Source organism: Rhinolophus sinicus, chromosome X (genome assembly GCF_036562045.2).
Source record: "Rhinolophus sinicus isolate RSC01 chromosome X, ASM3656204v1, whole genome shotgun sequence".
NCBI classification, from domain to species: domain Eukaryota; kingdom Metazoa; phylum Chordata; class Mammalia; order Chiroptera; family Rhinolophidae; genus Rhinolophus; species Rhinolophus sinicus.
In genome coordinates, this window is record NC_133768.1 from 116889707 (window position 1) to 116905239 (window position 15533).

General features: G+C 38.6%; 1 protein-coding gene across 2 annotated transcripts in view; it reads right to left on the reverse strand.

Annotated features, from left to right (window-relative positions):
* The window catches only part of PHKA1 (phosphorylase kinase regulatory subunit alpha 1), a 72232-nt gene extending 56971 nt beyond the window's left edge, over positions 1-15261 (reverse strand). The window contains exons 1-4 of one of the 2 annotated variants that reach the window (XM_019747970.2): positions 14834-15261; positions 13986-14144; positions 7580-7627; positions 5649-5817 (exon numbers count right to left, since the gene is read on the reverse strand). In XM_019747970.2, the coding sequence (XP_019603529.1) occupies positions 5649-5817; positions 7580-7627; positions 13986-14144; positions 14834-14911 (454 nt within the window). In that variant the 5' untranslated portion in view covers positions 14912-15261. The remainder of the gene's footprint in view (positions 1-5648; positions 5818-7579; positions 7628-13985; positions 14145-14833) is intronic. The other variant, XM_019747972.2, reaches the window with a different exon arrangement.
* Between the last annotated feature and the right edge of the window lie 272 nt (positions 15262-15533).

The following is a 15533-nucleotide window of genomic DNA, read 5'->3' on the forward strand; positions in this document are numbered from 1 at the left end:
AATTACAGTCTATTTTTCTTCTCAAAAAATTTATTAAAAAGTTTTATCCCATGAATGTTTCTGGGACTTTTATATTTTCTTTCTTTTCCTTTTTTTTACATTTAAAACTTTGATCTATTGGCAGATACTTTAAACCACAGAACTGTACCTTTAGAACTAAAAAGGATCATATAATCTGTATAATCAGATTGTAAGCTCGTCCTGATCCGTGGCTGTCAGAATAGCAGTAATGACGTTAACCTCTTGGATAGAGAAGAACAAAGATAGACAGAAATATTGCACATTAGCCTCATCTTGTCAGCTCTGTGTGCCAAAGTGCTTGAACAAAGACTGAGAGAAGCCAGGTGTGAATCTCTCTTAAACTTGTACCACAGTTAACTAAATCACTATACCATATAATGCCACCCATTTCTACCATGTGTCCCTTTGCTCATGATATTGTTTAAACAGCCTCCTTCATATCTTGAAGCCCTGTTCTTTCAAGGCCCAGCTCAGACTCTATCTCCTCCATGATACTGTCATGATTCCCCTCTTCTGTGCTTCATAGAATTTTAATTTTCCTGTGCTTATGATCTCATCTGTTACTCTGTACTATAGATACATCTGTACCTCAGTGGAAGGTAGGAACCATATCTTATTTATATCTGCAGTCCCTAAAAGTATCTCATAGTATTGTGAATGGTATTAAACAATACAGAACAGTAGATGTTGGACAATTATTTACTGAGCGATCTTAAACCACTGTGTTAACCACAGGAGAAAAAGCTGTCTCTTGAAGCAAGACCACAACATGCAGGACCTCGGGATCCTGTCCCTCCTGTGGAGCCAAGACACCACTTGTGGAACAGAGGGTATGCAGGTGAGTGCACAGAGGTGTAATGAGATAGGGCTGGGGAAAGCCCAACATGGCTTACATTATGTTATATAAGACCCGTATTATATTATATTATATATTATATTATACCGGGTCTTATATTAATTTTTGCTCCAAAAGATGCATTAGAGCTGATTGCCCGGCTACATCTTATTTTCGGGGAAACATGGTAAACCAATTCCAATTTATTAATTTTTTCTTTAGTTGAAGCCTTAACCCCCAATGGGACTGTATTTGGACAGGGGGCCTTTAAGGAGGCAAATAAGTTTAAATGAGGTCATAAGGGTGGGGCCCTAATACAGTAGGGACCGGTATCCTTATAAGGAGCCATCGGGGATGCACACAGACAGAGAGAGGGCCATGTAAAATTATAGCAGAGAATGTGGCTGTTTGCAAGATGAGAGGGCTCACCAGAAACCAGCCCTACTGACATCTGGATCTTGGACTTCCAGCTTCCAGAACCATGAGAAAATAAATTTCTGTTGTTGAAGTCACCCGTTCTGTGGTATTCTATTATGGCAGCCCTCGCAGATTAATAGTGTTTTAGAGTTTTCCCCTTACATTTAGGTCTATGATTCATTTTTTAGTTAATTTTTGTCTATGGTATGTGGAAGAAGTCCAATTTCATTCTTTTGCATATGGATATCCAGTTTTCCCAGCACCGTTTGTTGATAAGACCATTCTTTCTCCATTGAATTATCTTGACACCCTTGTCAAAAATCAACTGACCACAACTTGATGGTTTATTTCTGGGCTCTAAGTTCTACGGTGCTACTATACAAGGTCTGACAATTAAGTTCGTGAACTTGTCACAATGAGGTTGCTAACACTTTTTTTGATATCAGAGGGATTATTCACTATGAATTTGTACCAACTGGACAAACAGTGAACCAAGTTTACTATTTGCAAGTGCTTAAAAGGCTGAGTGAAAAAGTGAGATGACCTGAACTTTTCACCAACAATTCATGGCTCTTACATCACGACAATGCACCAGCTCACACAGCACTGTCTGTGAGGGAGTTTTTAGCCAGTAAACAAATGACTGTATTGGAACACCCTCCCTACTCACCTGATCTGGCCCCCAATGACTTCTTTCTTTACCCAAAGAGAAAGGAAATATTGAAAGGAAGACATTTGATGATATTCAGGGCATCAAGGGTAATACGATGACAGCTCTGATGGCCATTCCAGAAAAAGAGTTCCAAAATGGCTTTGAAGGGTGGACTAGGCACTGGTCTCAGTGCATAGCTTCCCAAGGGGAGTACTTCGAAGGTGACCGTACTGATATTCAGCAATGAGGTATGTAGCACTTTTTCTAGGATGAGCTCACGAACTTACTTGTCAGAGCTAATATATGCCTATCTTTACGACAGCACCAGAATGTTTTGATTACTATAGCTCTGTAATAAGTTTTGAAACGAAAAAGTGAGTCTTCCAATTTTGTTGTTCTTTTTCAAAATTGTTTTAGCCATTCCAGGTTCCTTGAATTACCATATGCCTTTTAGGATCAGCTTGTCAATTTCTGCAAAGACAGCTGGGATTCTGATAAGAATTTCGTTGAATCAACAGATCAATTTGGGGAACATTGCCATTAACAATAAGTCTTCCAATCCATGAACATAGGATAGGTTTCCATTTATTTGGATCTTTAATTTTTTCAATATTTTATAGCTTTCAAAGTACAAGTTTTACACTACTTTTGTCCAATTTATTCTTCAGTGTATCATTTTGACACTGTTGTAATAGAAATTATTTTAATTTCATTTTTGAATTGTTCACTTCTAGTGTGTAGAAATACAATTGAGTTTTGCATATTGATATTACCCAGCTACCTTCCTGAACTTGTATATTTAAGTGGATTCCTTAGGATTTCTATATCTAACACCTTATCATCTACAAATGGAGACAGTTAAACTTCTTCCTTTATCTGATGTCTTTAATTTCTTTTTATTGCCTATTTGCCCTAGCCAAAACTGCTAGTAGAATTCTAAATACAAGTGGCAAGAGTTGACATCCTTGTCTGGTTCTGATCTTAGGGGAGAAAGCAAATATTGTTTCACTATTATGATATTAATCGTGGGTTTTGTAGATGCTCTTTATCAGGTTGAGAAAGTTTCCTTCCATTTCTTATTTGTTGAGTATTTTTATCATAAAAAGGTATTGGATTTATCAAATGCTTTTGCTGTGTCCAGAGAGATGACTGTATGGATTTGTCCTTTTTTGCATTGACATGATGTATTACAGTAACTGAGTTTCAAATGTTTAAACAACTTTGTATTGCTGGGATAAATATTACTTGGTTGTAGTGTATAATCCTTTTTACATATTACTGGATTCAGTTTGCTAGTATTTTGTTGAGAATTTAAATATATATATTCGTAAGAGTTATTGGTCTGTAATTTTCTTGTGATGCTCTTGTCTGGTTTTTGGTGTGAGAATAATATTGGACTCATAGAATGAGTTTGCAAATGTTTCTTCCTCTTCTATTTTTTGGAAGTGTTTATAAAGAACTATTAGTTATTCTTTAAATATTGGTAAAATTTATCAGTGAAACTATCTAGGCCTGGGATTTTCTTTGTGGGCAGTTTTTGTATTACTAATTCTTTTCATTATGATAGATGTATTCAGATTTCCTTTGCTTCTTGAGTCAGATTCAGTAGTTTGTGTCTTTGTAGGAATTAGTCTATTTCACTAAAATTATCAAAATTGTTGGTAAACATTTGTTCATAGTATTAATTCTTCAGATTTCTGTAAGGTTCTAGTGATGTCTCATCTTTTACTCCTGATTGTAGTAATTTGAGTCCTCTCTCTTTTTCTCTTGGTCAATCTAGCTAACGGTTTGTTAGTTTTGTTGATCTTTTCAAAGAACGGAGTTTTGGTTTTGTTGATGTTCTCTATTGTTTTTCCTTTTTGTTTCACTAATTTCTGCTCTAATGTTTATGATTTCATTCTTTCTGCATGTTTTGGGTTTAGTTTGCTCTTTTTTTTCCAGTGCCTTAAGATGAAAGGTTAAATGAATGATTTGAGGTCTTTCTTTTTATACAAACTCCCCTCTAAGCACCGCTTTCCCTGCTTCCCATAAGTTTTGGTATGTTGTATATTCCTTTTCCTTCAGCTCAAAGTTTTTCTAATTTCCCTTGTGATTATTCTTCTTTGGCCCACTGGTTGTTTAGGTGTGTGCTGTTCAATTTCTGCATATTTGTGAGTTTCCCTAATTTCTTTGTTACTGATTTCAAATTTCATGCCATTTTGGTCATAGAAGATACTTTGTGTGATTTGAATACTTTTAAATTTATTGAGGCTTCTTTTGTGGCCTGTCACATAGTATATCCTACAGAATCTTCCAAGTGTACTTGGGAAGAATATGTATTCTGTTGTTGTTGGATGAAGTGTTCTACAAATGTGTGTTAGATCTAGTTGCTTTTAAGTTTTCTATTTCCTTGTTGATTTTCTGCCTAGTTCTTCTATACATTATTGACAGTGGGGTATTGAAGTTTCCAACTATTGTTAAATTGTCTATTTCTGTCTTCAATTCTGCCAGGTTTTCCTTCACATGTTTTCGGGGCTCTGTTGTTAAATGCTTATATGTTTATAATTGTTATACCTTCCCAATGGATTGATCCTTTTACCATTCTAAAATGTCCTTCTTTAACTCTTATAAGCCTCTTCAGCATATTTCAGCTCAAAATGAAAAACCACAGGGATATTTAATCCCTTTGTGCTCTGTAGAAAAAACAGTCCAGAGTTTGTATTAAAAGAATATTAGAAATGGAGTTATAGCTGCTGTTCTACTTAAATAAATAAAATCTAAAAATATGTTTATTCAGGGAGAAACCACCCCTCCAAAAGAAGGCAGTGTGTGGGCAGCCATAATACAACTGTAAGAACAGGTTATTCAGCCCCTTAGCTGTGTGTTCTAGAGAAAAAAAAGGGAGACTTCATCACCGAAAACATATTTAAGCAAGAAATGGACAAGAAGAGTTTTCTGCGCTTATTCTCACCCTGAATGCCTTTAGTACCAAGCAGCTCTGTAACCAGATAGGAAGATAAAGAGACTGAAATGTCAAAAATATACTATTGTGAGAAGTGCTTTTACTTACCTCAGGAAGATCTGGCAATGGTCCTGTTTAATTTACAAACTGAATGTAATGAGATTCATTGTCTTCCCCAATTTAGGAGAAATAAAAGGGTATTATGTTGGTTCTTACACTTTCCTTTTTCAGGTAAAGCATCTAAAGGTAATAACAAAACCATCCGAAAAGGGTGTATTATTCAATAATAAAAAACAAACATTTGAATTCTGATTCCTAAGTTAATTCCTCTAATATAATTTAGATGCCTATAGACAGACGCCTTGTTTATATCGATAAAGAGTAGTATAAAACAGGTGATTCAATTTATGTTAATAGTAACTATAGACTTGACAGTGCATAGTATGAGAACAAGCAATAAACCAAGTCCTCTTTCCCATCTCACACTATCTGAAAATTAATAATAGATAAAAATACCTATCTAAAGAAAACCTATCCCAGATTTCCTGGTTCTCAATTTAAAAAAAATTAATTAGTACCCCCGAGTTGTTTCTCAATGTAAAAGAATGCCGACTAGATCTCAAAAAACTGTTTCTCTATATAAAATTTACAAACTATTCTGTTTCCAATGTGCACCTTTGAGCAATGTAAAGAGCTATGTTGCTTTCTGGCCTTTGGAGATGTGTGCTAGCGCAAGTGCCCCACACAGCTGTGACTCCCAGTACTTCTGTGTTTGTACTCACCTGAGGCAGTCATTTGTGCTAAGAAGAGCAGGTACACAGAGGTAGCATCCATCTGCAGGTGTCCCCACTGGTCATCACCGACTACAGTGGCACAGGTTTTGGTGTTGTACTTGGCATGGAGGCTATCCTTGGTACTCTGACTATACTTGAAGGATTCTACTTTATCCACCTGAAGAAAACAAAAACAGTAAAAGAAGGCTATGCAGAAAAATCAACCCGTGTGCCATGGCATTCGGTCTTCAGGCAATCGTGAATATTTAAAATGCATTGCTAAGTCTTTTCTCTATACTAATACAACTAGGAAAGCTGCTGTTGCTATTTTGTAATTGTAGCAATTTAATGAGAGAATCATACCAGTCAAAACCAGCTATTTCCTATTCATTACCTCTCTTTTAGTCTTTAGTTTTTGTTTTTGTCACACACTGTAGATACAAACTGAGATGCAGAGTAGCTAAGTGAGAACAGCTTAGTAAGAGATAATTGAGTTGTGAAAAAGATATATCTGTTCATGAAACAGAGGTAGAACACTTAAGGGAAATCTGAACAAGAGGATATATTTTGAAGGAGTACTGAAAAGAGCTGGGGAGAGATACACAGAGTTACAGAGAAAAGATATAAAGTCAGAAAGGAGACATGGTGCAAGGAATAACTGAAAGACTCAGTTCCTGACACTTGGACCTGATATATGATAGTCACTATGATACCTTTAAATATGGCTCATGAAATTAGTGACTTTAAATCTGTTTGGTAAGGTACAAAATGCAAATATCTAAAACTTAAAAAAAAGTAGCAAAGAAGGGGGAAAAAATGATGGTCACGAGATAGCCCCATAGAGAGAGCAGTGGTAAAGGAGTTCAGAAGTCTAGAATTGATTTCTTTTTGCTTTAGATTTGTTGTATGTGTGTGAATGGGTGCTTTATTAATCTGTGCCTGAGTTTCTTTTTCTAATAAAATGTAATATTGGTTTCAAGAAAATCTGTTCAGGTTCAAGGTGTATAACTTGTGTAAAGATCTTCTAGGATAAAGGGAAAACACTCTTTTTACTAAAACTGTTTTGAATGGAAAATATCATAAACAAACCTAAAAGATAAATCACAGACTGCTAAAAATTATTTGCAGTATATGTGACAAAGAATTAATATCTATAATGTACAGGAACTCTTCAAATAGGCAAGAAAGATATAGCTCCAAAGAAAAATAGTGAAAGGACCTAACAGACAGAGGAAATGCAAAATTAACGGAAGAGGAAATGCAAAATTTTAATCTACACATGAAAGAATGCTCAACTTCACTCAAGATCAGGAATATCCAAATTAATGCAATGAGATGTAAGGCCTTGGCCCCTTATCTCCAATCACAAAATCTGAAACACTTCCAAAGGTTTTTTCCCCCAAAGTTTTGCATGAAAATTCATTTGATGGCAACACTTGATTCAAATTGACACAGGGCTATTTGTATTTTTTATTTATTTTATTAGTGTGAAAATGCATTTGGAAGAGTTTTTGACAATAGAGTGCTGTTGTGGACCTGCTGAGGGCATAACATACTATGTGGTATATACATTGTACTACCTCCGAAAGTCTGAACAATTCTGAATTCTGAAATTGAGCTGATCCCAAGGGGTTCAGATGAGGGTTTATAGACCTGTATCATCTTTTACTCAATATGCATAATTGCATGTACAGTAATGAGGAAGTATATTAAAAAATCATTTGTAGTGGGATCAAAAAAACTGAAAGGAAGCATTCCAGTGGTAACTGGGTGGCAAAATCACGTTTGACATTTCCCCCCTTGATTCTACAATTTTCTAAAATCAGTGTGTTTTATTTGTGAAACTGAAAACAATATAGAAGCTATGAACATTCCCTAAGGGGTAGAGATACGATTCCAACGCTCTTTTATTAAAGAAGGAACTGTTAGCAACACCATACCTGTCTGATCATGCAGTGCAGCAGTCCTCTCATTAGCTTGACTACACTCTGCAGAAATAAATGGAAACAAGACCGTTATAAACATCCCCAGATGCAGAACACTTACTCAGCAACTGCACTTGGTACATGACCTTTTGAGAACAAGTAACCCTATCCTGGGTTCCTATTTACATGGCATTTACACAGAAGAGTAGATTGCAGCTAAAAGTGGAATCAAAAGCGCACTTGGTGACTCCTTCAAGTTAAAAAAATTCAACTTCTAACAGGTTTATATAAAACTAAGCCAACCATCCTATTAGAGGACACTCTACCTGGAGAAAATGGGCAGGTCAGTTCAAAAATCATAAAACTATGAGGATATTCTAAAATACATCTTATGGTCTAGAAAAGCCAACATCACTTTTATTTTTTCTAAACTTGCCAAGGCTTATGTTCAAGAGTCCACAGCAATATTTATCTGGACACTTTCCCTAAAGAATACATGATCTTCAATTCAGAAGAAGTATAAAGGGGAATTGTTACTACAACTCAATCTTTTTTTCATGAAAAAAAAAAAAAGCCAGAAACTTCTAAGTCTTAAGACATCATGATTTCTCTTACTAGGGCTTGGCAATTTCTAAAGTATTTTTCGAATTATAGCACTCCAAAATTCTGATTACCAAGCATATACTATACTAGTTGGTGTAATAAATAATAATTAAATGTAATTATAATACAGTATAGTAATACTATACTATACTATATTATACTAGTTATACTACATGACAGTAGAAGGGCCCATCAACAACTTCTCCATTTCTCTGAGCTTTCTGTTTCACAGTCGAGAAGATATACAACCAGGTTATTCCAGGGAATGCTGGCTCAGAGGTGGCTTCAGGACACCTCTGAAAACTTATCTACTTGGGAGCCGCATCATTGTTTTTCCTTCAACGCATTCAAGTGGGACCACAAGCAATAGGCATGATAAGGATAAGTACCTATTAAATTGTGTTCCAACTCTTTATAAAGGATTTTATTGAGAGAAAAATAAAAAGTGTTTCCTTGGGAGAGTAACCTTTTCAAAGTAATTTCTGTCTATAAATGGTCTCCTCCCCTGACAGATGAAGAGAAACAGAGAGAGAGAGAGAGAGAGAGAGAGAGAGAGAGAGAGAGAGAGAGAGAGAGAGAGACAGAGAGAGACAGAGGGAGGGAGGGAGGGAGGGAGGGAGGGAGGGAAGGAAGGAGAGAGAGAGAGAGAGAGAGAGAGAAAATGATCGTGTCACCTTTTAAAGCATGAAGCATTTATAACATAATGAAACTGACTAAAGCCCCAATATCCATTACTCTGCCCTAATGAAAGACACCGTCCTTTAATATACTGTTACAGAAAACATGACACAGCCTCCTCACTCTGAAGGGAGATTTTATTCAATTCTGAATTGTCTTCTACATGTCACCACATACTCATAGGTTTCTATCACATCCTTTCAACTCTCTTTACCATCCAGCCCTACTACTCTCACCTACATTTTCTTTATTTTAAACAGAAAACCTGGGAAATTATGGATCCAGTGGAAGATTCCTGATTGCCATCAATTTTTGCCCTCCTGGAATGGCCATAGCCAGACACTTCTGTCCTCAAGTTCCAACTTCCAAGTCAGGATAAAATTAATAGGAAGCACAGAAAGGTAGGAATCAGGGGAGGTATCTGTACTTTGTTATTATCCAGACTGGTCGTATTCTGACTCAGGCGCACTAGGTGAACCTGAACTAACTAGGTTTGGTATGTGAACAAACTAGGTTTGTTCATATACCAGGGCTTTTCCCCACACCAAGTGACATCCTCCTCTCCCCTACTCTTTTTGAGGATTTAGATTTATGCATGTGTGAATGATTATATAAGGTTATTTAACTATACACAACCATAGCTATGTAATATATCTACTACTGATACATCTCTCTTTTTCCAGGTATATGTATAACCAGATATTTATTTATCTAAAATAGGTAAAGCACTCTACCAGGCTTTGTGGAACATAAAGACAAGGGACACAGGACAAATATGTTTTAAAAAACTAAACTACGAGGGGTGGCTGGTTAGCTCAGTTGGTTGGAGCGGGGTGCTAGTAGCACCAAGGTTGCCTGTTCGATCCCCACATGGGCCACTGTGAGCTGTGTCCTCTTTAAATAAATAAACAAATTGACTGACTAAACTATAAACATAATCTACCTAATAATTCTTAGTTATCCTTTAAAACTCAACTCCTCTGTGAACCTTTCCTTGCCTTGTTTAAGGGAATTGGACACTCCCCCAGAACTCTGTACTTGTCTCCTATATATATAGTACCTACAGTATCTGTCCTAATGTTTTGTAACTATTTGTTTATATAGCTCTCTCCCCCTATCAGACTAGGAACTCCTTAAAGGAGCAGAGACCAGGTTCAGAGAGAGACTGTAAGTCAATGGACTAGGCATGTTTTATACATATATATATATATATATATATATATATATATATATATATATATATATATATATTCCATGTCTGCAAGTAACTCTCAAATGGCTTATCAAAAAAATCATGTGCATACGAACGTGCTTAAAGATGCAAATATGACAAAATGTTAACAACTAGTGAATGTAAAGAATATATGCAAATACGTTCATTTTACTATTCCTACAACTTTTCTGTAAATGTAAAATTTTCAAACAAAAACTCAGAATAAAATATAACCATTTTGTCCCATTTCATTTTTTGTGTTATCTATTACAGGGCCTGGCACATGACAATTACACGAAATCCGCTAAATGAAAAACTGAACATGCTGAATGGCTCAGGCCACAAGTGATCTAGAAGTCCCAAGAAAGTAGTCCTGAGAAATATGTGATCGCTGAGTGGCCTGTGAGGACAGGAGCCAAGAAAAAATGGGATGGGTTCAGATTGGGAGGGAACATACATCACAAGTGGTAGCAGCAGCTTATACAAAGATTTGGAGGTGGGATGTCCATAGCTCCCATGGATGAAAAATTTAAAGAGACTGAATATGAATTTGTGAGACCCAGGTTGTATTCATGGCACTGCCAAATTCCAACTTCAATCCCTTCACTTGTAAATTGGGGGAAATAATACCTAATTTACAGGGTGTTATAAGTAAAATACTAGTAATAATGGGGCCATATGTGGTGCAATAAAAAGTACTTACACGAATGCCAGTTATTTTTATTAAGAAATTGTTAGAGGAGTAATCTGCCTGGCACAGGGGGTATAATGTATGGTACCAGCATGACATAATATTGAGAAAGCAGCCTAGGACCAAACCCTAGAGCCTTGCCTGTCACTCCAAAACATTTAGATTTTATTTGTTGGTAAATAAGAGCCAAACAAAGGCTGTTGAGAGTTGAAATGATATAATTTAAGTGTGGTTTTCACAACAGTGTTAAGTGATCAGGGTTTCAACTAGGGCTGAGACAGAAGGAATAGAAAGGAGAGGCTGGATTAAAAAAAAAACTATAATGGGGCAGCAGCCGGTTTGCTCAGTGGTTAGAATGCAGTGCTTATAACACGAAGGTCACCACTTTGATTACTACATGGGCCAGTGAGCTGCGCCCTCCACTAGATTGAAAACAACGACTTGACTTGGAACTAATGAGTCCTAGAAAAACACACTGTTCCCCAATAAAAATTTTAAAAAAGAAAAAAAGAAAGTAGGTACCTATATCCTCTTGAAGTTGCGAAGGCGTTATTTTGATTTAATGTATCCATTCTAATAAAAAATGCCATTAAAAAAAGAAAAACTATAATAATCAACAGACTTTGGTCTACATATATCAAAAGGCAAAAGGGATAGTCAAAAATCACCCTAAAGGCCGTACTTTTCAAACACTATTCTATAGAACACTAACTAGTCTAGGAAAACCTGAAAAGGCTGTAAAATTCACCCCCATCTTAGATTAAAAATGCACATGAGCACATCAAAGGCTCTGAGAAATTATGGAGTAAAGAAACCTGCAGTGTAACAAAGCCCCAAACTGAACTGCCCTAGCGTTTCACGGAACACACTATAGGAAATGCTCTCAGTAGTGTCGCCCAGGTGATTGGTAGGCTGAGGGCCCCAGCAAGAGAAAAAGGGATGTTTGGTGAGTTGCTGTTGTTTGTTTTCAGTAGGGGAGTTCGGGTTTCAGACATACTGAGTTTGAGAAGCCACAGGATATGCAGGTGCAACTGATCAGAAGACAAAGGAAAATCAGGGTTTGACAATGAAGTGAGGTCACAGTTAAAGATGAAGCTTTGGAATGACTGGTTTGGGAAAATTCATACAGTCATGGGAAAAATCTGTTTTAAATTGACAGTAGGTGAGAATTTAATCCACGGAGTCACTGGACTTAATATACGCTCATTTATTGTCCATATATCAGTGGTTATTATTCCTGGACGCACTTTAGAATAATGGGTAGTTTATTTACACTATTGATGCCCCTGGGGCTCCACCTCTAAATTGTTCTAGAGTGGGGATTAGTCAAGGGGCTTCTTTAAAAGTTTCCCAAGTGATTGCATTGGACAGGCGGAGGTTAGAGCTACTCATGTAGATTAGGGACAAATCCAGTTCACAGCCTGTTTTTGCAAATGAAGCCTACTGGAACATAACTTCGCTAGCTCATTCACGTATTGTCTCTGGCTGCTTTTGCCTCTGGCTGCTTTTGCATAATAATGGAAGAGCTGAGTAGTTGGGCAGAGACCACAGGTGACCCACAATGCTGAAAATATTTACTATTTAGCCCTTTATAAACATGGTTTTCTCATCCCTGGTCTGAATTAACTCTGAGTCAGGTTTGAGAGCAAAATTAATGAGACCTAATAACAAAATCTGTTTTAATTCATCATGAAAGTTCATAGACATTTTAGAGTTCCCAGAGAAATGTTTACTTTTTGAAGATGTTTTCTATTGCCATAATGTGTTTGAGACAGTCCAAAGTTACTATTGAGGTGGTATGAAAAATACTTTGGAGCTATGTGAAAAATTATATAATGGAATATTACAATTTTAGAATGAACAATTCAATGTTTCCCTAATTATTTCCCCTTCCTCTGTTAAATTCTTTCTACCTGGGCACATAAGGAAAACTGTCAACTTCGCAGAATGATTGGTCAACAAGGAGACATCAGATTTCCTCTAATAATATTGAAAAAAATTGGCCAAACTGTACCAAGTATGGAATCTTGGGTATTATTCCACTGATATTAATTTCTAGCAAAACAAAAAATGCTGAGATCAAAATAGCAAAACATTAGAGTAGGATATAGGATTTGAGTGGTAGGGTGGGGAATAGTATTACAGGTGACTTTTCAACACTCCTCTACATTTTCCAAATTCATACAATGGTTATGTATTATTTCTATAAGTCATAAAAATATTGAGCTGTCCTTCCTGGGCTAGAGCAAAAACTCCGACATTTTTTCTGCTGGACCTAAGCACGTCTCAATCATGTTTCAAAGGAATAACGAATGCCTGCTAAATGCCTGGTATGACAGAGGACAACATGGTGCAGCTTCCCTGATGCCAAGGACTGTGACACACAACATGTTGGGGCCCTTAAAAAACAACCAGATCTCAATATTCTGATTTACACATAAAGACTGGATCTCAGATTGCCCAAGCCTGAAAGACAGCACTTGAGAAAAATGCTAGTGTAGAGAGAATCTTACATGCTAATAAAAAGGAATTCACACACACCTTACAATTGATAGCAGAGTATCTCAACATTAAGCCCACAACATTGTTTTCTTGGTCATTCTAAAGGATACAGCAGCCTGTGTTTAAACAGGTCTATAAAGGATGCTTCTTTACAGAGGGGAAGAGCCTTAAAAGTTGGCTTAAAGGCATCTGCTCACTCTGACCTTATTTTGCCGGGGAGAACAGGCTCTAAAACAGTGGCCATAGGTATAAAAATCAAGAAATAAACAGCCTTCACTTGTGTCTCGTTGGGAAGGTCTACTAATTTGTGTCAGTTACCCTCATTCAAATACCACCTATCATTGTCAAAACTGAAGTAAAATGGTACTGTAGCTACCTGTCCCCAAACATTCTTGTCAACGAGAAGAAATATTCTGGAGACTGTAAAATACACTTAGAAAGAGGACTATACATTTTAGGAAAGATCCTAGGACAGGGTTTTCCACAGTAACAGAACAGACTGTTCACTCTTCCCATGAATCAGCAAGTTTCAAGTTCCTGCTCCCAAAAAAGTAAGTACAATCCAGGAAAGATTTTTGGAATGTACTTTCAGGAAGGTGAAGAAACAGGGAGAAAGGCCAAATACAGTTCTCTTAGCTCCTGTGGGTTTGTCTACATGTTTCCTTCAACACCCCGCCCCCCACACACACACACACACACATCATAGCTCCAGATCTGTCTGTATTTTTGAGTACCTGCTCCAGTTCATAGGCCTTTGCCTTATCCTCATCCCGGTCTGCATTCTTCCGGTAGGCCAGGCCCAAACCCCACACAGCCAAGATGCTGTACACATTGTCCCGGACCCAGGCATCTTTCTGATCATAGCTGGCTGGAAGCAAGCCAGTCACTGGATTCTGCAAGGCCAAGAAAAAGTGGACAGACCGGGTGTTAGTAAAGAAGGCGTCAGGTGGGTTTCAGTCTTTCTTTTACTACCACACTCCTGAGTGTTATAACAGCCTCTTCTGACAAAGTGCAAGCAAATGGTATGTTGAAGAGGGGGAAAGAGCTGACTGAAGGCTTACAAGTTTGAAATGTGGGCATTATTAAAAGAAAGGCAGTGTTTTAACTTTCCAGTTAGAATGAGCTATCAAGGAAAAACCAGCTAAAGAAGTGGGAAAGATACAATTAATAGTATACATCAAGGTACATCAAATCTTCAAAACAGTCTAGTCTTAAGACGGCTAAACGCACCCCTATCTCTTTTCTTTGGCAGGAGGGGAAGGAGATGACGCCCAAACCTGGGGCGGGTCGTCAATAAACAAGCTTCAACACATCTTTCAACTCTGCGACCTGGAACCCAGTTGTGGCTTCGGGGGCACGGGTTAAGAGTGCCTAACTCTGGATCGGTTTCTGCCCCAGCACCTATGTTCTTCAGGGTCCTTTCTGGCCTCGCCAGCTAGGGGGCAGGAGAACCTGTTACACACACACAGACACACATACCTACACATACACATACACACACTCTCTCTCTCTCTCAACCAGGGTCTCCGTCCAAGCTGTTGCACTGCACATCCTCAGTGATTTCAGGCAACACTTCACTTACCTGATGGCACAGGATGGTCTGATGCACCATCCTAGCGTAGCCGTCCAGCCGGACCCCAGAGTTACTCCGGCTTCTCATGGCGCCTCGTTTCCAATTCTGTCAGAGAAACGGCTAGGGTGCCGCAGGGGCGCTCGGCCCTCGCAGGAAAGGGGTTTCCCCGCAGCCGCACCGTCGCAGTGGGAAGTCCGAGGGCCGTGCCCCGGCAGAACCGTTCCGCGGCTGAGGCGTGGGGCCAGCTGTCCCGGCCACGGCGGCCTACAGTAGTCTGGGGCCTTTGGCGCCGCTTCTCCCACCGTCACGCCCGTACGGCCTCCTCGTGTGGCTCCTGCAGCCTCCGCTCAAGACCCGGAGACCGTCGCGGCCCAGAGCGTCCCCTGCGGCCCTGTGGACCCCCGCGGCCGCAGCGCTGCCTCCACCTTGAGGCAGCCGCCAGAGGGGGGCGGGGCGGGCGCCGCGGGTCCTGGCAGCTGCGCGCTGCGCGCAGCCCGCCCCGCCCCCGGCCAAGAATGTGTCGCCGTAGGCAATGTGCTTTCAGGGGTTTATTTTCGAAAATTGGCAAGTGAGGATTTCAGCTTTCCACACTTACTGTGCACACAGGCTGTTTCTTTTCGCTTCTTCTGGGAGACGAGTTTCAGGAACCCGTGGTGACTTCTAAGCTAAGAGGAAAGACGCACATTTGCATTCAAGGCCTAAAGAACTG